This window comes from Pavona decussata, unplaced genomic scaffold (genome assembly GCF_977016875.1).
Source record: "Pavona decussata unplaced genomic scaffold, jaPavDecu1.1 SCAFFOLD_406, whole genome shotgun sequence".
Classification (NCBI taxonomy): Eukaryota; Metazoa; Cnidaria; class Anthozoa; order Scleractinia; family Agariciidae; genus Pavona; species Pavona decussata.
Window position 1 is genome coordinate 22057 of NW_028145774.1, and position 23612 is coordinate 45668.

Consider the following 23612-nt stretch of genomic DNA (forward strand, 5'->3'; position numbering starts at 1 on the left):
TTAAAAGGTTTTCATAGATACTTAAATGCATAAAATTAGAGAATGCATGTGAAGAAAACACCCGACAGATGGTCAATAATCGGCTTATCTGATAGTTAATATCTGCTTATCTCTCGCGGTTTTCCTCTTTGGCAACCGTTTTGGGAGAGAACACTCATTCATTAGGCGATGAAAAAATTGTCAGAAGAAGATATAATTTGCAGACTTTATCCATCGTCCTGAACTTCTTGTCTTTTTTTCTGATTATTTTGCCACTCGTACAATTTTTCCCTTATTAGTAACAGCATGAGTGGGAGTACATTCCATATAAACTGGGTGAGAAAAAAACTGGCGCGGTTTAAATGTTCTTTAATCAAGTACGAGGATAAAAAGTTTCTTCCAACGCAAAATCGTATCTTTAAGTAGTGCGTCATTATAAATTTGATATAACTCTGGATATATTTCTTGCTTGAATTTTCAATCTTGTCCTCTATGGTGTTGACTAGAGTAACCCATGATGACGTTTTTATACAGCTGTTAATTTCAATCAACGAAAGCATACCAATAGGCGAAAATACGCCCAATGAGTTGTGAATAATTTATTAAAGAATTTACCAAACTCGACTATGGCTCACCAATATAGTAAATGAGTCACAGAGGAAAATGTTTATGGTCTTTTCTCTTATCCCTTGCCACCAACAACTGTGAAATTACTTCCGAATTACAAAGGATTGACAGCAATCCATACGACATTTCTGTTTTGTCGCGAAGGTCCAAGGGTTGAAAATCCGATACCGTTCATAATAATTGAAATGCCCATCTCGATTCGTCCCAATAGGTTTAGAGCATTCAGTGATCAGTGTTTAAAAGTACGCTTTCTTTTATAAGATCCTTTTTTACAAGAACGTTGAGGCTGAGACTAAATTTTAAGAACATACTAAGAACATTAAAGTTTAACGGGAAAATTTCCGTTAGCTGCGTGGCACTTGTACTTATAAAAAGGGAAAGGTAAAATATAGTTCTCGAAGACGAGTGTTCAGTGCCAATATGTAGAAATTATTCCAGACGTTTAATTTCTACATATTGGCACTGAACACTCGTCTTCGAGAACTATATTTTACCTTTCCCTTTTTACTAAGAACATTACCTAGGCTGATAGTCACTTAAGAACATTTTTATTTCGACCAATTGTTTTTAAAATGAACAGTATAAATACGGAAAACACAACAGTCTATACTCTGATTGTCCAATAAACCCAAATAATTGATTTCTTGGTCACGTCCGCATATATTTATTGAAATACTAGAGAAGGTAGCTTACAACATCTTAAGAACTTTCCAGGTTCAAATTTTAAAACGCTCAATCTCACCCCCAAAATGAGACGTTAATATCAAAAAAAAAAAAATAATAATAACTAGGTAAATAAATAAATAAATAAATAAATAAATAAAAAAATAAATAAATAAATAAATACATACATACATACATACATACATACATACATAAATAAATAAATAAATAAATAAATAAATAAATAAATAAATAAATAAATAAATAAATAAATAAAAGAGTATAGTCCATTGACGAAATTTCCTGATATTGAGCGGTCTCAAGCTTGGAATTCAATATTGGTCAGGAACTTAGCGTATGAGACCTCAATAGTCCAACCTCAGTTGTTCCGTTGGAGTAATGGCTTCAACAAGTTTTCAATAATCTGTCCACAAAATCCTGCAATTTCTGATGTTTGTCCGTCTTGCTATTTCAGCTGTTTTACAGTTTGTACTGTGGCTATTAGACGTTTATAAAATCGCCCTGCATATAAAAAAAAAAAAAAAACACAATATTCTCCCTGTAAATATATTCTTCTAGAGAAAAGCCGATGGGGAAATAGAGGCAACCTGAAATTATTGAAATGACAAGTCATGCAAAATGTGTTCGTCAAGTTAATAGCTCAACGAGCGAGAGAAATCGAAGCGAATCTGATCATGATTCAAGAAAGTATGCCATCTTGAAATTAAAACTGTAAAACACTTCCTTGCGCCATCTGGTTATGAAGATTCCCCTAGCCGTAACCTCAAGCGATATTCCAATTAAAATCAAAATAGCAAAGGAAGACACTGAGAAAATTCATTCCGCGAGTTCTAGGAGTCATAGACACGAATTTAAATTAAAACAAATGCGCGGGTTCGCCAAACGTTTCTTCGTTTCAACTGTAACACTGCCGGACTAAAAGTCCAAATCCATAAACTGAAAGACAAGGTCATTTACGAAGAAAATGTATCACAACTTACCTTCTTTATTTGGATCTTGCATTACCAATGTAACTTAAAATAAATGTTAAAACATTTCCAACGTCAATTAAAGGCTGCTTTGCTTCTTGCTAGTGGCTTGTTCAGCTAGAGGTTCGACACTACTGTCATTTGCTTCAAAAATTAGTGCTCTCTAGCATGCTAGCCAACCTTGCATCTTATGTTTCTTTGAAAATACAACTGAAGTGAAGTTTTGTCAGCTTTCATACTAGCGTGCGGTTTCTTTTAATTGTAAAGAAATTGTAAAGAAGCTGACTTTTTTAAACTCCTTCGGTGAAAAAAAGAAACCAAGCTTTTATACATTATCTGAGTGGTCTTTGCAAATGTATGCATTGAAAATCAGATGCTTGATTCTGATTGGATAACAGGTGTATCGGTGACAGCAGTGGATTGAAGTTAGTTGGGGCTTTTATAAAGGGAATACATATTCAAGGTGAATGACTGGGGTGTGTTTTTATTTCTTTCAAAGCCCTTGTACAATCTTGTCTAAGGTCCTTTTTTATTCCCTGACAACCTTTTCTTAAAATTAACAATCGGCTTTGCAGTGTAAATAAATATTCATGCTGTTTTTTCTTTATTTTATTGTCTTCTTCCCATGCCCATGAACCTCATTAAGAAGGAAATATTATCTTTGGAATCAAAATATTAGCGTGCTATCCATAATTAAACGCCAAAACAATGGCATCGCACGGGAAAAGCGAGACCCTTACACTTCTGTACTATAAAAACATGATCGGTCATTTTTCTTTACCACGTAGATGTATAAACTGGAACTATGGAAAGAAAATATAAAAATACAAATAATAATTGCTGAAGAATGTGAGCATACGCCGTTCAATTTCTCTCTAAACGAGAATCACACTTGGAAAGGCACGAAGGCACTATTAACCATGTTTAAATTCGTCCGGCTAAGTGAAACACTATTTCATTTGGTCATGGATCGGAATTGGTCACTTGAGAGAATCTAACTGTGTTCATATTCGTAAAAATATCCATAGGACATTAAGAAAATAACAAAATAACAAACTCATGTTCTGAATTTTATTAAATTTTGTAAATTAAAATTTATATTTCTTCGATCGACGATTTTACGTCTGCCGAATTTGCGGATAGTGTCATTGGAGATTAGTATATGAATAAAACTAAAAATAGCGCAGATTTCTCCTGCCACGGTCGTAATAATTATAAAGAAAGAGCCGAGAATAGAACCTTTTATTTTCCTTTATAGGGTGAGTCAAATCAAATTTTAGTTACGAAGTAAGAGGGGTATCGAATGGCCCCATTTAATTTAAAAGTGCTCGCAAAATTTGGCCTTTGCTCGAACTGATCGCAAAAATTACATGGGTGCTCGCTTGCTCGTGCTCGCAAAATTTTTATAACTGCTCGCATGCTCGCATTCTCGTTAACAATTGCTCGAAATTTTGTTAATCCTCCTTTGTAGTTATTTTCTATTATTTTATACATATTTAAACCATAAATCAGTTATGATAGAGTTAAAACAAAAAAGTTTAAACATCCTTACCTCTGACTTCAGACTTTCTTCAACAGTTCAGCCGGCAACTATTGTTCTGTTTTGTAGGTGTCAGATTATTGGCTATTACTTGGCGCAAAACATTTATCCTATTATAAAAAAAGATTTCGGCTTGCGGAAAATTTACGAAGTACTCGAAGTGCTCGCTGCTCGCCATCTGTATTTTTCTCAAGTGCTCGCTGCTCGCAAGAAGAATTTGACAACTGCTCGTGCTTGCAAAAATAAAAACACTGCTCGCATGCTCGCAAAAGCTCGCAAAGACCATTGGATGCTTCATAAATGAATTACTTTATCTGTATCAGTCTCCAAATAATAACCGATCTCGAAAGTTTAAAAAAAGACGGCACAATTAACCAGTCTTTTATTGAAATAAACTGGCTTCGCCAAGTTTTCATCCGAACTCTCACATGAAAGAAGGTATTATTACAAAACTCTACAAGTGACTCGGGTTAAATTAAAGTATCATTTTAGGAAATCCGCAGGGTACTACACGAATACATGACCCCAAGTTGTGAGAGTCGCCATTTTCCTCAGGGAATCTTACAGCTGTTTCAACTGTACATTTGCCAGATTCATATCATTATCTTCGTTGCACGTTGGACACAGCCGTCTTCTTTCAAATGAAATTAAAGAAAAAAAAGCAAATGTATACTTAATTTATTCATTACTTTCAAAAATGGTATTAGATATGTAAAAATGAACTACTGTTTGCGCTTTCAAGTAAAAATGTATTCAAAAATAGTCTCTTCGAGTCAGCAAGAATTTCGCGAGACTTTCGCTCTTTCAACACTCATAAAAAAACTGGCTTGAATAGCCCTTTTCACGGTTAACTCTGCTCATTTGAATTACAATGAAATCTAGCATGTATGTGAGGCAATTTCGGGCTATTTTGCAGTTTTAGCCCAAAATTGCCTCTCATCCACGTTGAATAACATTGTAATGCAAATGAGAAAAACGAACCGTGAAAAGGGCTATTGTATACAAGTTTCGTCGTTGTTTTTGTTATCATCATCATCATCATCATCATCATCATCATCATCATCATCATCATCATCATTATTAGTATTACTATTATTATTATTGTTTTTTCACGGTACCAAGCGTCCGGTAGGTAGATTTAACCTTCTCTCGTCTTGTGCTCTCTTTCAACACTGCTTTTCACTACTGAAGTATTGGTAGCCATTTCTGATTTTATGACACTAAAAAAGTGTCCATTTGACATAGATTCCTTGGTAAACATTATGAATAAAAATTGGTTTAATTTTCCGGTCAGTCAACAATATTAAGGTGTCATCTGTTTTTAGAAACGCTTTGAAAATCCGAAGGAAACTTATCCATCAATGGAGAACGAAAACAATGGCCATATCGTCCTTAAAAGGGCTATTATAAACCACGGAAAGTATTCATTTAATGTTTTGGGGTGCGGATGGCAAGATGGAAATGGATATCAGCTTTCGTTGTGTCTAGTATTGGATGAAATTGCTAATAACATATTGTGGCTCATTTTTTCTTTAAAAATTCGATTTATTTCACCTCATTGGTGATTTAACAGCAATTTATGTATGAGCAAGGTGTTTCATGTAAATTAAGGCAACTTTTGGCAAGGAGACGCTGGCTACATTTTGAACAGTTTATTATTCATGATAGTAATATGCAGAGTATCCAACATTCTCGTTCCTTAAAAAATTGAACGTTCGAAATCTCGAACTGTTTTCACGTTCCATACTTCTGTAAATATCTTCAGTCAGATTGGTTTATGCACATGGTCGGTAATGTCTCCACAGCGTGTAAAAAGGCATTTATTCGTTTATAAAACAGTCTTTGACAGACTAAAATGTCCTCTGTACTTATGAAACTTATGCACAATTGTTTTCTCATAAACTTATAAAGAGACAATCATTATAACTACATGACATTTATACAACATAAATCACATTGCATGCTAGAATACAGTCAACTCTCGTTACAGCGGACACCCTCGGGACGTCCTTTAGTGTCCGTAATAGCGAGAGTCTGTAATAACGGGGTGTGAGGATCAACAGAGGTGGTGGCCTTGGGCTTGAGATTCCAGTTATTTGTGATTTACGTGGCGACCCAAAATATCTTGTAAGAACAAGCTTATCGACAGTAGTGAATCTGCTGAGCAGTCGTTAAGAATGGAGGATGAGGGCTTGGTCTCCACTAAAGAATCTGTAAGGAAAAGGCGCAAGAGTGAAAAAGCAGAGTCTGTTGTACAACCACTAATGAATTTTACTCGAAAATAAAAATTCTAGAAGTCTTTTGAAGTACGTTTTGACAAATGACGCACATCAGACTGCAATTCATGTTACATGCGAAGTTGATGGTGTCCGCTTCATCGAGAGTCAATACAATAAAATTATGTTTGTACCACGAAAGTGTCCGTAATTCCGTAATAGCGGGAGTCAGTTTGAGTCAAACCCCTATAGCTTTCGCAAGGATCTGGATTTTGTCCGTAATTGCGGGGTGTCCGCAAGGCGAGAGTTGACAGTAATACTAATGAGGTGACAACGTAACAAAGTGCGAAAAAAGGTGTAGAATTAGTAGATTTAGGATTGGGTTTTTTGCTACATGTACATGGCTCCCATTAACACAATTTAAAAAGTTATTCGTGTTAGCAGAGTCTTTGATAGTGAAGCAATTCACAGAACATACAACATGACAAGCCGGGCGTGTGAATATGTAATCTTGTTAATGTTTCTGAACGTGTTAAGAAATATAAGTCATGGTTTTAACTAAGCTGGCTTTTGTTATATATTGTATGTTATGTATTGTAGTTATTTGTGGAATTGTAACGTAGCAGCACATCTTCTAATATTTCCTCGCTTGACCTTCTGACTTCGCATCCCAGTGTAACCTCTAGTCTATGCTATGTTACAGAGTTGTTATTAAAGTCATTGTTATTATTAAAGAGGGATAAGCTTGCTGTTTTGTTGCAGCAGAAGGCATTGGTTGGTTTATTTACAAGTTTAAGGAAAGTCCTTTAATGATCAAGAGATCCACTGAAAAAAAAAATGCCACTGTGGTATATGTTCAATTTTCCCCTTTGATTTCCTTATATATCGGGGAAGATCTGTACTCGGAGTAGTAGCAGAAATAAAGTTTAATGTCTTTGGCAACCAATGATTCAGGCAAGTTACCAGACCACACGTTTTTGTTTTTCTTGTCTTCACAATCCCAGAACAACCATTCCTCTCTAACGCGCATGCCCATGACAGCTTGACATTTACTGGAGTGTTTTAACAGAAAGAAAGGATTACACATGGGCAGTTCGATAGGCGCTTCCGCTGACTCATCTGATCTACAACAAAAATACACGACAGTATCCTTGCCATAAAAACCGTCCGGGAGAATACCAGTGTGCGCGTTATCATTCTTCGTGTCCTCGTCGTCCCACTTGATCCAGCCTTCACTGAAACCTGTTGTCATGGAAACCAAAAGGACAATTTACAGTCATTCAACTTTCTGTCTAGAGGAGCCTTTCTTCACTTGCAATAATCATCCATGTCTTTTGTTAAACTTATCCTGTCGATGAGGATCATTCATCCTTTTCATGAATTATTTGAGTAAAAATCACCGAAAACAATGATGTGCCTTTTGGGGATGATTGGTACTGATTTGAAAGTAACTCCATTAGCGGACCTAGAACATAACTCCATGTAAATAAATTTAATAGGCCAGACTACAGACAACAGAAATTAGCTTTGAAAAACTCAAATGAGTCAATAAAGATGGCCCGCGTTGCTTAACATCCATCAAGACCAACACATTTTTAGCTTATTCTTACCGTGTGGGCATTTCCCCTTTTTGTATATACAGTACTTTCCCGCCGGCCAGTCTCTGGATCCACCTTTGTTTTCTTTCACACAAAAATGCTCGGTGATCTCGTTGTTTTTCTGGCGACCTTTTAAGTGAATTGGCCGTGACCAGTTACTCAGTGGACTGGTGTCCTCCGTGTTTTGCTGTAGAGATCCCTCTGACCAGCTAACCCTCCTTGATCGTGGGCACCCACTGTCCGGCATTGGTAAAGCGTAGGTCCCTCCCGGCCATCTTACTATATGAGTCAAAGAAAGAAACTATAGTTACAATGAAGTTTTTGCAAGTGTTAAAGCGATCTCAAAGATGCTTTCTCAAACTCATTAAAGAATTGTTAAGCCAAAACAAAGCAAATCACTACCGTGAAGGAGATTTAGAAATGCGATCTTAACAGACCATTCCTTAGCTGCTTTGAACCTCATTATGAAAGCGAGGGTAAGTGCAAAGTTTTTGGTATGAAAATTAGTTTTCATTTATATGCAAACAAAACTAATTTTCATATGAAAAGCTTTGCAATTAGCCTCGCTTTCATAGTAAGGTTCACAGCAACTCGGAAATGGACTATTATCATAAAATTCTTTGAACGTTGAAATTTCTCCAAGAATTATAAATAGTTTGAGAAGCTATATCAAACACTCGAAAGAGTGTTTTTACCTATTTACAAATACCTCGAAGTTGGCTGCACCTCGTTTTTCTAATCTACTTCTCGGTGTTTCGAAATCGGAGGAAACACTCTTCCTCGTGTTTGATATATTACGTAATTTATGTTGGAAGTAATTCATGCGTGTACCAAGTTATGTTACTTGTACAGGCACGTGCTTCCCAACGGATATATAACGAAATCTTTATTTTAACAGTGGCTCCGTTATCACTGGTTTCGTGCTCTTCCAAGGAGCCGAGCACTTCAATCTAAATTTCAATAAATTACAATAAAAATTATATAATAGGTTACCTGGTGCCTTATGTTAATAAGCTGTTTTAGATGTAATGTTTCCAACAGAAGATTAGCTAGTGGCTTGCTTTGCTTCAAGCTTGCTAATGACAAACTGTTCCACCAAACAGCACTCCAGTAAACGAAACTCTTTTTGAGGGCCAACTGTATTTGGTTTTGGTATAAGAAGATTATGTTCCGAGCCCCGAACATTTGGATAGTAGATAGATAGATAGATAGATAGATAGATAGATAGATAGATAGATAGATAGATAGATAGATAGATAGATAGATAGATAGATAGATAGATAGATAGATAGATAGATAGATAGTTTAATAATCAATACATGGCAGCCCGAAGGCTGAATTGCGTATTTACAATTAATAAAATCGATAAAAAGTACGTATAAAACTAGGTACAATAAATAAAGATATAAAAAATATGATAAAAAGGATATGGATAGTATTCGTCATAATGATTTTCTCACCAAAAATATTTAGGTACCTGTGTATTTATAGTTTTCTACAGTTTATAAAATCGGTTTTCTCGTCTCTCACCTAAGCTTGGCCAGTTAAGATCACGAAGAATCTGCGAAAATCTATGGTATTTTTTCAACTTTTCCTATCTGTTTCATATCAAAAACGAACCTTACAGTTGCAACGGTTTAACTTTGTAGAAAAAAGTACTAGAACGATTACATTAGCTGCTGAAATGTACAGACGTCAAGAAGAGAAAGAGCTATGACAAATAAGCAAAAACAACAACAAAAAAAACAGAACAAAAAAAGTTCAACTCGGGTATCTCTGGTACTTCTTTTTTTATTTCAATTTTTCAGCTGAAGATGGCCGGCATTGACAAACTAGAAGATATGTTCACCAACCGAACATCGCAGAAGCCGGGGTATGTACCTCACCAACATTTCTAGTCCCAATAGCTTAAAAACAGTAATGTTAGTTCAGTTATGTATGAAAAATCTCTTTTCCAATTTTACAGGACCCTATGGCTGCCACCAACATTTTACCTCGATCCTCCACCTTCAATGGACCCTTACGGCTTGGAAGGGAAATAGTAAGTATATAATTAAGCAAACCGTAGCACCACTTTCCTATTCCCAAAGTTTCCTTGTGTGGCTTATGTTATTTAAGGTAACCCAGAGGTTGTCTTCAAAATTTTTTTTTCTGTAGCTATATAATGGAGGTCCTTACCGAAGAAGTAGTTACAATCTTAATAATGGAGCGAGAAAACTGCGGTTATGAGACTGCTACGGGTGTAGCGTTTGGACATGACCAGCCTGTACTATGAGAAGTGGTACGAACTTCTTCCTAGAGCAAGAGTACCGTCCATGGCAGATGTGCAGGTGTGAGCAACGTATGACGTGAAAGTCATATTACTACTACTACTAACACTACCACTACCACTACCACTACCACTACCACTACCACTACCACTACCACTACCACTACCACTACCACTACCACTACCACTACCCCTACCACTACCACTGCTACTACTACTACTACTACTACTACTACTACTACTACTACTACTACTACTACTACTACTACTACTACTACTACTACTACCGTAATAATAAGCGCCGGTTTGGCATAATAACCTACCGTCGATTGCATCTACCCGTGAACGCACGCGCCCAAAACATGTTTTCACGTGACGTCAAACGTCTGAGTTTCAGGTGTCAAACTTTGAAGTTTTCCCGCCCAAATGTGAAGTTTTACTTCTCGACACTGATCAGTGCCACTGCTCAAAGGGAAGATGTTTTCAATCAACAAGAAAGGACGAAATTGTCAGAAAGGCGTCCCACTTTCAAGCAATTTACGTAATCAAGTGAAAGAACTTGCGCAGGGTTATTCTTTTTCAGAAGTTGGGAAGAGATTACGCATCAGCAAGGGTGCAGTTTCGAAAATCGTTAAGCCGTACATCTTGACTGGAAGCACGGCTCCCAAACAGTCGAATCACGTTCGAACAGTTCCTAGGTGTACTTTCCAAGACTCTATTCTGTTGGAGACCATGGTGCAAGCAAGTGGTTCGTCCTTTGACTCCTGTCGTTTTTCCATAGGTTTTGCAGAAATTGAAAATTTTCTTCCAAGACCGTTAAAATTCACCAAACTGCGCAGTAGGTAAATGATAGTGTTGGCTTCCAAAATTAACTGCATATTAAACTGAAATGATTAAACAAATGTTTTCCGACGTAAAATAATATGGTTACCTATTAATCATTGCCGAAAAACACACTTAAACGCAAAAATAGCTAAAATTCACGGCATGTTGATGAAGACCTTTGGCATTGTCCCTGAGTTACGCATCTGTCGCTTCTCAAACGCATATATGAATTGACAAAGACACAAAAATCAACAAAAAGCTTTTCCAACAAAATATTTTATTGAAATGAACAGCGTGCAAACACGCATGTAAAATTTGAAGACACTCCGTGTTTGTTCAAAGCGATTACTCGCAGTAAATTCGGCCACGTTTGCGATGAAAATTACCGAAGTTACAGAATTCTGGTTCAAATCATCACTTTAACTATTTGCAGAAAGCAAATCAACATCGGAAAACATCATTTACCGTGTTGTTGCCATTGCCCTGGTCTTGTAAAGTCCGTTTGAAGCCCGACGTTTGATTTTGATTTTGAGCCGTATAATTTTCGCTGGCGGTGTGGAAATTGCGCTCGCTGTTGCGTAAAACCATTGCTTCGTGATTCACCAGCATATATCAAAAACTCTTCATCCACGTCTCTGAGAAGGTCCTCGATACTTTTCAGTAAAGAGATACATATCAGTGAAGAGACTTTCGCTGATTTCTTGACCACGCTGACAGTGAACGGTCAAGAGAACAGAGTGAGCCACACATTTGGGCGGGAAAACTTCAAAGTTTGACACCTGAAACTCGTGACGTTTGACGTCACGTGAAACATGTTTTTGGCGCGTGCGTTCACGGGTAGATGTAATCGACGGTATTTAATTGAGAAAATGTTCATGACTTCTTTGCCAATGATTTGACATTTATTTCATACCATCACTGTTGTATTAACTGGTAAAGAGTGATAGTGTCGATCTGTCAAAATCTAAAGGCCCAATTAATTAAACGGTTTCAACATTTGCCCAACATTCGTTCAACAAAAGTTGAACGGATGTTGGGCAAATGTTGGATGAACGTCGAACAAAGTGTTGAACAGTGTTCAAATGACTTCAATACCATTCAATATTTCCAAGAACAAAGGAAATATTGTATAGATGTTGGATGAAAGTTTAAACCAAGTTAAATTTGGTTCACCACGCTTTCAACAAGCTATCAACATTTTTGTGCACTTTTAACAGTGTTGAACGACCCGGTCAAACGCCCCCAACATTCGGTTCAACAACGTGTTGAACGCATGTTGAAGCAAAAGATTAAACCATTGAAACGGCTTTCAAGTTATGAAAAGTGTCTGAAACCGGTGCCAGCAACTTTAAACCTAGGGAGTCGGAAGGAAAGAAGGTTATGTTATGTTATGGTATGTTATGTTATGTTATGTTATGTTATGTTATGTTATGTTATGTTATGTTATGTTATGTTATGTTATGTTATGTTATGTTATGTTATGTTATGTTATATTATGTTATGTTATGTTATGTTATGTTTAATTTAAATATAAGCAAGGGCATGGTATTTTCGTGGGTTATATATTTGTCGGTGTGTCCTACTGGGGATTTTAATGTATAAGGACGTGCACCTTCAGCTTTTAAATGCGGCTACCTCTCCCGGAATCTGAATGAGTTCCCTGCAGGTTCACCTGGGACGATCACACCGACTGTTACTCATATCTCTTGTTGTCAATATTAATTACTGTTCTGATGTATTATGCGGAGATGAATAACAGATCCCAGCATTTACGTACCGCTCTCATATAACTGTAACTCTATCGAAGCTTCAGTGACGTCTGGAGGTTCCAGGCCTTTAGGCACCATTGCAACGCAATCATATTCACCAATATCCTTCTCAGACACATTTGTGATATGCAGATAGAAATTTGCTTTCTCTTCTGTTGGCCACTCAGAATCGCCTCTACTGATTTCCTTCCCGTTGAAGTTCCAATAGATATAGGTATCGAATTTACTCACATCACTTTCAAGACAAACTAAGGTCACATTGGAGCCCCGCCTTGCCACTACTTTGCCAGGAACTGGGACGAGTTTAGCTCTTTTACAGCTGACACCTGTTGAAAACATTACAATAGAAATTCTGTAAATAAATAAAAACAGGAACCTAGTTTGGCTACCTTTTGATTTGATTTGATTTGATTTATTATTTTTTTTTTCATCAGCTTTATTGGACACATCAATTTCAATACACAGAACAAAACAGAAATACAAGAAACAAAATGAAAGGTGTAAAGGGTATTACGCAAAAAGGGACAACGAGACCCATGCGAGGTACAACCAACATTAAAACATATAAGAAACAACAGAAAAGAGTCTTTACCTTAAGCACGGTTGCAGGAGCAGTCTCTTGCAAGAGACCAGGTGCAAGGCATGTCAATATCATAGCTGGAGTCCAGCAACAAAGTACATTAAGGGTTGATGCTCACTTTGGCTCTGCTTGTGGCTCAAAATAGGGTGCCCAGGTTTTTGCAGCAGCTTTGGACATAGGCGTACGGGCCTGGGGGACTGCAGCCTCCACTAATTCTGGGCAGCTCAGATTTTTTGGGCAGCAAGATAAATTTGTGCAAAGCCAGTTAAAAAAAAAATCTTTTTTTTTTTTGGAAGAGATAGATAAATAGATCTATTTTAACATGAAGTCGGCGTGAAAGCCAGTTAAATTCACGCAAGAAAGTTGTTGCCTAACACTTGATGAGTTTCTAATTATTTAATAGGAGAAAGATCCTCGCAGCTAGTACGCAACTTAAGCAGCTGCGAAAACAAATCCCGAAAAAAATTCAAGCTTGAACGTTAATGGAACCCATAACCTCTGCGATGCCGGTGCAGTATTCTACTAACTGCGCTACCAAGCCACCTGGTCATATTGTGAGTTCGTAATATACCCATGAAAGAAGGATGAATAAATGAATGTAAATATATGACGCATGTATTTTGAACTGCGGATGAAAGATCAAATAGAAAAAAGATCATCGCAGTTCTTAAGCAGTTGCGAAAAAGCTGCGATCTTCTGTTTGATCTTTTATTCACCAGGGCATCCAGACAAACACCATCGCGTTACCTTCAAGCCCTTGTATGTCAACACGCGCAAAGACAAACGCAGCTGAAACCGGAATCGCACCGCCGTATTAACGCTTACTATGCGTCCATCGACAAGCTGCTATCCGAGCTTGAGCTCAGGACCAGGAAACACTCTGTGCTTTGGGAAATATCCGGCTGTCACAGTGAAACACCTGATAAAGAAAGCTTCTCCCGCGTCGCTAAATTTTACAAAATCGACGGCGAGTTTCTGGAAGCCGAGCAGAAAATGTAGGAGAGTTTTCGTCGTGTGCGCTGATTAAGCTACATGGCCGTTTCAGAAATACTGGAGACAATGCACGAGAATGATCAATTTAATATGTTTCCAGGGTTTTCTTATGTGGTACGTATCCTTGCCGAGTGAAACCTACGACATCGTGTTCCGCAGAACGATCATTCAGTGCGTTGCGCAGATTGAAAAAACTTATTAGCACTGAAAGGACATATGCCAACTCATTGATACCTTCGGCCGTCGATATAGCAGAGACAGCTATTTCTTTTCACGTGTTTCGTGAGCTCATATGATAGATTCATATGTAAGAATATTTTCAATTCATAGGTAGGCCTGTGTTGGTACATCGTATGACCCCCGTTCCTTTTCGACTGTTTCGTAAAAATTTGCCGGGCAACGTGCAAAAAAATGCTTTTGGGCAAATGGTTCACCGCCCCCCCTGGCAAAAAAATTCCCCGTACGCCTATGGCTTTGGATGATGTTTGGAAGATTTTAAAGTTATTACACTGAAGTAAAAGGTTTCTTTCAAACTCAATCGAACATTTTATATTTGGTCGGAAAGTGTTCTAAGCATAGGAGAGTGAACGAAAATATGGCTAGAAAATTGTATTGTACATGCCCGACCTACGCAAAGTTTAAAATATACGTTGTTCGAAAGAAAATCCAGAAACTTTTACACGTGTAAATTATTTCTTGTGAAATGCAGGTCGTTTAAAGTTCCTTTGCATCATAGTAACCATAGTTGCATTTATATTGCATAAGATGTAAAAAGAGTTTTAAAACGAAAACACAGGTGGATGTATTATAAAGATCAATCTGACTTGAAAATTGTCAAATAACAGAATTAATTCCGACCAAGGAATCCCGACATGCGGTGAAGAGAACGAGAAACATTGTGACGCCGAGGAGGTTTACTGTCAACCGTTGACAGTCAAACCTTCTCGGCTTTACAATGTCTCCGTGTCAAGTCAACCTTGCGTGTTCAGGAGCCATTTAGGTTGTCATCCAACACGTGGTTGTCTCGAGTGTTTTCACCGCAGTAATGGTCAATTAAATTCATTTTCGATTCTTTTGGAATTCTGTTTGTGAAGGGTCAAGACGGTAAGTCTATAGAAGTTCTCGATAATTAAATGACAGGTGCGTAGCAAGAAAAATAATATTCGAATTTCTTGGTGTAAAATGTTGAAAAGCAAATAACTTCAAAGAAAAGAACAGTTAACCAGCTTTCATTTCATTGAATATTTGGCAGAATTTCAGATGAGGTTATTTCGGCCACCGTTAAGAGATTCGAGAGTTTCAGACAAATTACACAGTGGAGCAAAAAGCACCTTAATAGCCTTCATTCCTTAGTATATCACCCGGGGAATCAAACGTTAGTGATGTTTACCTCTGGGATTGAGGGGGTGAAATCTGTGAAGGCACCGGATAATAGTTCTTATGCTGCTGGGATTTACAGTAGCTATATTAAGTTGTACGGTATAGGAGAACGCCGACGGAGAAATTGACCAAACGCAGCCTAAGTTACACTAGCGTAAGGATTTCATCTAAATTGTTTAACCCTTTTAGCCCAAAGGGTGACAAGCACGTAATTTCTCCTCAAAATATCACAACCTGATCAAGCATTCAGCTTATGAGAAAAAAGGACATCATCACCAAAGACAAAAGGTCTTGATGTTTTAACAAATACTCCTAACTAGCTTCATAAGAAAAATAAGGAAAACAGTGACAAGAATATGTAGGTTGATATTCGAGCTTAAAGGGTTAAAAAGACTTGGTGCCATATCGTACAGTATAATAAACAGTACCACCTGAAATTTGAAGTGCTGCACAATGTGACAATTCAATGAAAATACTCAGTGTGAACTTAGGTCCGCGGACCGTGGAAGATTCAGTTAGAAGCAGATATTGAAATAATTTGAGATTTGACTCAAATAAATTGGATGAGTAATTTACACTTTTTTTATAAATTTGCCTCGTCCAAGTGAAGGCTCCGGTAATGTTTGTGGGCGCAGTTATGCCCAAAAAAGGATTTAGGTTTGAAGTGGGCAAGGATTATTTTGTAACGTTGGAGATGTACAGTATAAGTCTACGCCGAACGCATAAACCCTATGTCAATGGCCTCGGAAACACAACCATGTGTGTGCAAATTGATCGTCCTTTCAACAGTAGTCATTCCACTATAGCACTTTCTGTTGCTGAAGAATGCTGGAGGAAGAGAAAAGCTTTTTAAGGTAATTGTTACCTCAGAAATTTAAATGACTTCTTATTTTTCATGGGGTGGGCGCGGAGATCCAATTCGCCGATTTCAAACAATTAATTTTAGAACATACCCACTTTCCTTCTAATATCCGTTACCAGTTATCACCGGGGGAAAGTGATTCGGAATTTCCCAAATATTAAAACCCTAACCACATGAAAAAGAAAACTTCTCTCTGCCAAATTCCGGAGATGGATCAAGCCGGCTAGATTTTCTGTATCCTTGTTTGGTAACATTGTGTGCGACACGCGAACTTTTACTTGCGGAAATTAGCACCTTTGTAATTTTTCTATCCTAAATCTTACCTGGTATGAACAGCAGAGATGCAAGTAGCAAAGCTTCTGCAAAATACCATTCCATTACTTCTTTCTTGAATTTGGAGATATCTGCTTCAACCTCTGCTTCTGCTTGAACCACATCCGCGATGTTCTCGATTTGGGCACGAGTTTTAAGATGACGTTCTGATTAACTTATATGGCTTATTTGACATGTTTCGCTTTCGGAGAAAAGGTTAAGAAAACAAGAACACAGGGAGTGGGCCCAAGAGAAGGTGGAGGGTTGGGGGAGGGGGTGTTGACCAAAGAAAAGCAGAATTCAGTGAACAAACTATACATGCATGCTTGAGAGAAAATCGACATCTTTTTTCGCCTTGGGTAAGATGTTAAAGAAGGCTCAAAATTTACGTAATAATTTGCCATAAATTGTATTTTAATTTTACTTTTTATTTTTCGCTTTCCTCAAAATGTGAAAGGGTTAAAAACAACGAAGCAAAGAAATAGGAAGAGCAGATCAATAGTCAGTGAATTTACTTGTCGAGCGAAATGTAAAGGTGTTTAACGTTGTCGGTGTAGATCTTTCAATAAGGAACCACTTTAATTTGATAAAGCTTTTGCACTTGTAGCTAACCTACTATGCCCTTGACATTACAGTCTTTAATGAGAATTTTCTAACACGTATATGAACTCCTCATTGTGTTCGTTTTTTTTTTTTTTTTTTTTTTTTTGTTCTCTGTAGCTTGCTCTGCCGTTTCTATGACCCAATTCCGGGAATTTAAACCCGCCACCCGCAGAAAATTTAAATTCTTGAGCTCTTGAGTCGTACTTAATCAACCGATAAATACCGTTGCTGAGGTTTTTAACACCCAGGGGAGTGGTCTTAGGAACTTTATTCAGCCAATTGAACGATAACCTTTTTATTTTTGTCTGATAAACTTGATGTAAGAATGGCCGGTGGTTAATTTTTTCACCTCTGCAGGCAGAAGGGAAGCACATACACAAGTTTCGTTTTCTGTGAATTAAAAAACACGAAGGATGGAAGTGAACCCTTCTCAAAGCATTGTTAACACAGAATTGTACAAAGTTATTACAACGTTGCGTATGCATATGGGGAAGCTTTGATGCTAAAGAAATGAAAGGGTTCATTTTGAAATACTTCTGTTTTACATGCTAAAACGTGGTTCATTTAACGGTAATATTCAGGCACTTGAGTTATCTCGTGATAATCAATCATTCAAAGTGATGGCGTTAGAAACAAAAAAGGCACACATGCTCGCCTCAGAGATGCGAATCACGTGAAAAACAGGAAGAATAAACATACTCGAAATATGTGCTCCAAAGGTTCGATCTCAACCATTCTTACCTATACGTGACAATGTTTTCGAACCTTCCAAACATTTGAGACAAAGGTTCGATCTTAATCTTTAAAACATTTTCTTGTCTGTACGACAATATTCCTGAACCTCGAGATAAAATAGTACATATAAATATTATTGAATTACCTTAGCTAATGACATTGTTTCTCAACGTAGTGTGGAACCCAGAAAAAAAAAAAAAAAAAAAAAAAAAAAAAACAGGGAATCGTTGACAATATCAACCTTCCTTTTATTCGTATGAAAATATTTCATTCGAGATGCGAACTACAGGAACCGAAAACAAATCTTATCGGAATATTTGTGGCAAAGGTTCGAACTAGCCCTCATCCCCAATGACTCAAAGGGGTTCATCTGCGTGAAGGATCGAAAGTTAGTTACCTATTTGTAGAAGATTTTAAACCTCAACCTATCAGGCGGATTTCGATGACTTTTTACCTTCGGGAACCAGCGGACCATGTGCCCTTGAATGAATCCGTCGCGTCAAAACTTCAGCGGGAGATGACAGGAATAGCACGCCAAAGTAGCTCCCTTCGAAATAAATTTGGTTTCGTGTTCATTTTTTTCCCTCAATTTCAGTAAATGTTCATTGAAAAAAAAAAAAAAAAAAAAAAAAACATCATGTGGTCTCTGTTCAATGACATTGAACTGCACTGTGGTAAGGAGAGTTAAAGAGGACATTTATCAAGTGCATGGGCAATTTGCGTCGTTGTGGAGCATTTAATAATTATTCCAATGAAAAACCTAATTTACCTTTGCAGCCATTTCTCCTGCAAAAAAAATGCGAGCGATGAGTTTATAACCTGAAAAAAGACTTAATGAGACATCTGTCAATTCTAATAACTCTTACTGCACTCAAAAGTGGCACATAGCACTAAAATGATGTAGCGCCAGATTTATTTACGCTGAGAAAACCGGTTCGACACTAACGTCAGAGTATGCTCTTGTCATTCAAATCTTCTCCTGGTAAAGGAGACTTAATATCGGAAAGGTTCAAGCCACACTTGAGCGTTCGCTCTTGCGTATCACCACCCGTTGCCTTTGGTTCACTTATAGAAAAAGGGATTAGAACGATGGCGTAAGAAGCGCGTTTCCTAAATCTTTTAAATAACTCCACTCCTATTCACCTAATTTATCGTTTTACTTTCACACCGTTTCCAAAAAGGGAGATCTTTTTTTCTCTCCTAGAAAAAAGAAGAAAAATAAGGGGATGAGTGTCTCGAGAAGGAAAAACAAGGAAGTTCATTATATCTGCAGCTTGTAAACGAGAGTTACCTTCACAGTGCCTGCAGATGAAAGAAATGTCAGCCTGGCCCTCAAATCCTACGCAGGCAGTGTGGAACGCGTTTTGACAACCAGGATATTTTAACTGACACTCAATTGAGTCATCTTTACATAAAAAAGAAGGCACCTCATATAATGTCACTGAGTCTTGTGGTAACACCCAGACCAACAGAAATGATATATTTACTACCTCTTTGTTGCAGGTAAACTACAGAAGCAAAAGCTTAGCGTTAAACCTTTCTTTTCTTTTTTCATCCACTGGAGAAAGAGAAAATACAATTTTTGGAATATATTAAAATAATGCTATTTGTTATACATGCGGCTTCTATGTTTTTATATTAATAGTCATGACTGCATTTGCAAAACGTTCCCATTAGAAAAACGTCTATTGTCGCATTTTCTCTTCCCCTTATTTTCCTCCTATTTTTTTTTTCTCGGTTCGCCTTTTATCTAAATAAGTTTAATTTATTCATTTTTTTTTTTTTTTATTATAGGTGGTTACAATTATACCTTGAGCATTGCTTCTAAACGCTTGAACAGTTGTTTTTTTTTTTTTTTTTTTTTTTTGTTTTTTTTTAACAAATGTTGTTAAAATCATCCATAACCTCAGTACATATACTATTTTTTTTTGGAGGGGGGGGGGGGGGGGGGAGGGGATTGTTTGCACCCTATATTGAGATCCTATTTCTGGGAATTTTACATATATATTCACTCACCACCGAACAGGTATGAGTTTCCTGATTATGATTTGTATTATGGCCATTCTTGCCATTCTTTCTTGAGTTTCTTTGCTCAAGTACACATTCACTTGGACTGTAAACTCCCTGGAAAAAATAACAAACGCAGAGCTAAACCTACAACCATTAGCTAAAGTAAGAACCTCCATCTCAAGTCCCAAGGCAAGATTAGAGGTTTCTGGTCACGAAGAGTTACAGCTTTCTATGAGGTCCAATTGACGCATTTTAACTCCAAGTGTAACCAGAACAAACAAACGTCCACAAGCAAGGAACAAGAGAGCGAGAGGAGGAGATAATTCAGTAATTTCGAAATCGGACTTCTACACCACTGTTCTTGATGCAAACGGCAGAATGGGGTGAAAAACTATCAGAAAGGATGGGAACCACGCACCATATTGATCACGTAATTAAAACCAAGCTTGCCCATCAATGAACGTAGCGACCTGCCAGGGAAATGTTTTCAACTATGGCCAAAATAAGGCTATTTCAGGATTTGTGTATCCTGAAAATAGGTTAACTGAATTTTTACATAAACGGTTTTCTTTGTCATCTAAATAAAAAAAAAAAAAAACAACAATGAAGTACAGGCTGATGAAATAAGCAATTTAAATAAGAAATAGGCAAATACGCAATGGTGCAGCCTGCTGTCTAGATGGAGTGAAGTTTAGAGGGTATGCATACCCGAAACGGGATCTCCTCCGTAAATCGAATTCTCTTTCTTTGAAGTCGTCACACTCTTCGTTGTCAATCTGTTGTAGACACGGAGGAATTAAACAAATTATGTAAACTTCTGCAATTTATCATATTTCTCTGTCTCCCTGGTGTGACAAATTTCCCTCTCCTTTGTTGTTACCATATTCATGATTGCTTGTTGCTGAGCCTTTAAAAAATAACCAGTTCACTGTAGATTATCCATAAACAGATTTAATTTCCTAGGGGTAGGGGGTGGTGGTGGGATTTACTAGAATTGATAAACTGAACAGTATGTCGAAACAATGTAAGTATCTTGTCCAGGAAATCAAAGAAGCTTTGAAATGTATATTGTAGCGAAAGCAGAAACCTCGTTCCGAGTCCTTTAAGCGTTTTCGCAGTAGTAGCGGTCAGTTCGGTGTGGAATAGACAACAACGTTGATAGTCTGATTTTAACGTTTATTCAGTGCCTGTTGACCCAGGAATGAAACTGTTACATTGGTGGCAGCGGTGGTTGACTCCAGCTAGGTCAGCGAATGCGCTTAAGGAAGATTGTGAACCAGTCATCCCGTTTTTCGTACGGTCCGAGGTCGGAGATTCTACTTTGCCGAAAAGCGAAACACCACGTGCAACATCTGCAGATCCATTCCGAAAGGAAATCGAAGATTGCACTCGCTTCTTGACACCAGAGCGGACGACAGCCTTTACACCACTCACGGAGCCAACTAATTCCCTCAAATCACCTTCAGTATTGGGAAAAAGTTTTCCTCTGGAAAGCTCAAGACCGTTTGTGAAGTCCAAAAATCCATTCTGTCGTGAGAGTGACCTTTGCAACTTTAAAAAGAGCACAGACCAGGTGAACGCAAAATCAAAAAGCCGGTCAAACTGCCGGATGATTAAGATAGCAAACAACCTTTAAAATAGTACTTGATGCATTTCGAGCGATGTTCGATTATTAATGGATGGGATAGTAAAGAAAAAGCGATGGTTTTGACGGCCAGTCTTCGAGGCGACAACAGGAAATTGATAAATGGACTAAAGGATGCGGAATATCAGAGCTACGAAAAAAATTGTAGAAAGATTGCAAATGGGATTTGGTGTTGAGAATCAAGCGGAGCTACACCAAGCGAGGCGTCTCAAATATTGGCCACTGATATTCATTCTATGGTTGATCTTGCTTACCAAAATCTGGGTACGGCTGCACGGGAACGCTTTGCTGTGCAATATTTTACTGATGCTTTGATTGATAAGGATGATAGATTACATATTAGGAGGGCATAACCCGCGACTCTAGACCAAGCCCTTTCTCTTGCAAGAGAATTAGACTCTCTTTGTTTCATAGACAGCAATAATTCCTTCAGATGGGCGGCTAGTAGAGTTCGATCGTTGGAAACAGAACGAACAACATTGGAAACACAAGTAGATGGGCTTAGGCGACAGATCGAGAAACAGCAGAAGCAATTAGAAGCTCAATAGAACATTATTAAACAACTAAATGAGTTTTGTGTGAGAGTCAAGCAACCACAGGGGAAGCAGCCAAAGGGAGTGGGAATGTTGGACCTGTGGACAAAGGGGACACTTCAGGAGGGAATGCCCAAATTCAATAACAACTCAGGAAGCTCGCTAGTCTTCGGGAAACGAGAACGGGGTCTCCTCAAAGGATGTCCAGTTAATAATATACAGGGGCCAGAAAGTTTTGTCAACGTTGATGGCAAGGATGAAACGACTCGGCATATCACTTTACGGAGTACGAAATCTCGCCCACATGGACTGTACGTTTCAGGTTTTATTGGGCAGTCTAAGGTAAATTGGCTGGTTGAAACTGGAGCTTTGCGAAATATTCTGCCTTAAAATTGTTACATAAGGTTGCCAGAAGCTTTGAAGTTCCCTTTGTAGGAAGATGGTTCCCAAGTGTTTGTTGCAGATGGATGGAGAACCAATACGTATGGTGCAGGGGATTTGATTGTAAGAATCGGAAGTCAGGATATCAGCTTAAGAGCGTTGGTTGCCGATATCGAGGACACGGCCATATTAGGATTGAGATTCTTGTCATGAGTGGATAGAAAAATTGATTTAGTTCAGCAGCAACTTGTCATCAACGGGGAGAAGATTTACTGTTGTAGTGAGGATGGCAAATCTCTGAGTCTTTGGTGTGTGACACGTCGTGTTGTCACAATCGAACCGCATTGTGAAACAGTAATACCAGTTCACCTCATCAATTGTCAAGCAGCAGCTCAGTCCGGAAGTGCCAATCAAGGATTACGCCTCTTCAAACCTTGTGGGGCTCGTTTGGAAAAGAAAGATCTGTACGTTGGAAGGAATACAGTCTCTGTAGGGGAGACTGGCCCTGTGCCCGCGAGGATCTTGAATAACACAGACAAGACACAAACGGTTGGTGTCCAAACTGTTGTAGCTGTGGCTAAGCCTGTGACCGATGTGGTAGAGTTGGAGCTTCCGGAAGTTGCAGAACAGTGCACCCTTAGTGAAGTGGAGCATCCCAGAGGAGGGAGGAGTTCAATGGAGACACATTACCAGATCCACTCAGAGACCTCTGGCACCGTAGCACTAGTGAGCTAGCTGAACCCCAACGCAGGGAAGTTGCAGATCTGCTTCACCGATATGAAGGCGTTTCCTCGTTGTCAGAAAAAGATCTGGGGAGAACTAATTTGGTAACCCACCACATAAATACGAGGACTGCAAAATCCATTAAACAGCAACTTCGACGAACATCACCATCAAAAAATTCTGAAATCGAGAGACAGGTTTACTACTTATTGGACACTGACTTGGTAAAAAAATCTAGCAGTCCCTGGTACTATCCGGTGGTATTGGTAACCAAGAAGGATGGCACCTAGAGATTCCGCGTGGACAGGTCAGTGCAGTCACAGTTAAAGACGCCTACCCTCTTCATTGCATAGATGACTCCCTTTTTGTTCTTTCTGGAG

At 38.1% G+C, this 23612-nt stretch overlaps 1 protein-coding gene and 1 long non-coding RNA gene across 2 annotated transcripts in view; one reads left to right on the forward strand and one right to left on the reverse strand.

Moving 5' to 3' along the window:
* LOC146451031 (uncharacterized) overlaps nt 1-23612 on the forward strand; it is a 351087-nt gene that overhangs the window by 20200 nt on the left and 307275 nt on the right. The gene's annotated exons all lie outside the window — the stretch shown is intronic.
* On the reverse strand, nt 6508-16720 carry LOC146451033 (uncharacterized). Its single transcript, XM_085099649.1, has 4 exons — nt 16614-16720; nt 12484-12801; nt 7625-7891; nt 6508-7256 (listed from the first exon to the last, which is right to left on the reverse strand). The coding sequence occupies exons 1-4, from the start codon at nt 16666-16668 to the stop codon at nt 6871-6873; spliced, it is 1026 nt and encodes a 341-aa protein (XP_084955775.1). The 5' UTR covers nt 16669-16720; the 3' UTR covers nt 6508-6870.

Coding starts and splice junctions, on each gene's coding strand:
- LOC146451033 (XM_085099649.1), bottom strand. CDS start 16,668: ATGGAATGGTATTTTGCAGAAGCTTTGCTACTTGCATCTCTGCTGTTC. Junction 7,892..12,483: donor GTTACAGTTATATGAGAGCG/GTACGTAAATGC, acceptor TGACTCATATAG/TAAGATGGCCGGGAGGGACC. Junction 7,257..7,624: donor AAAGGGGAAATGCCCACACG/GTAAGAATAAGC, acceptor CCATGACAACAG/GTTTCAGTGAAGGCTGGATC.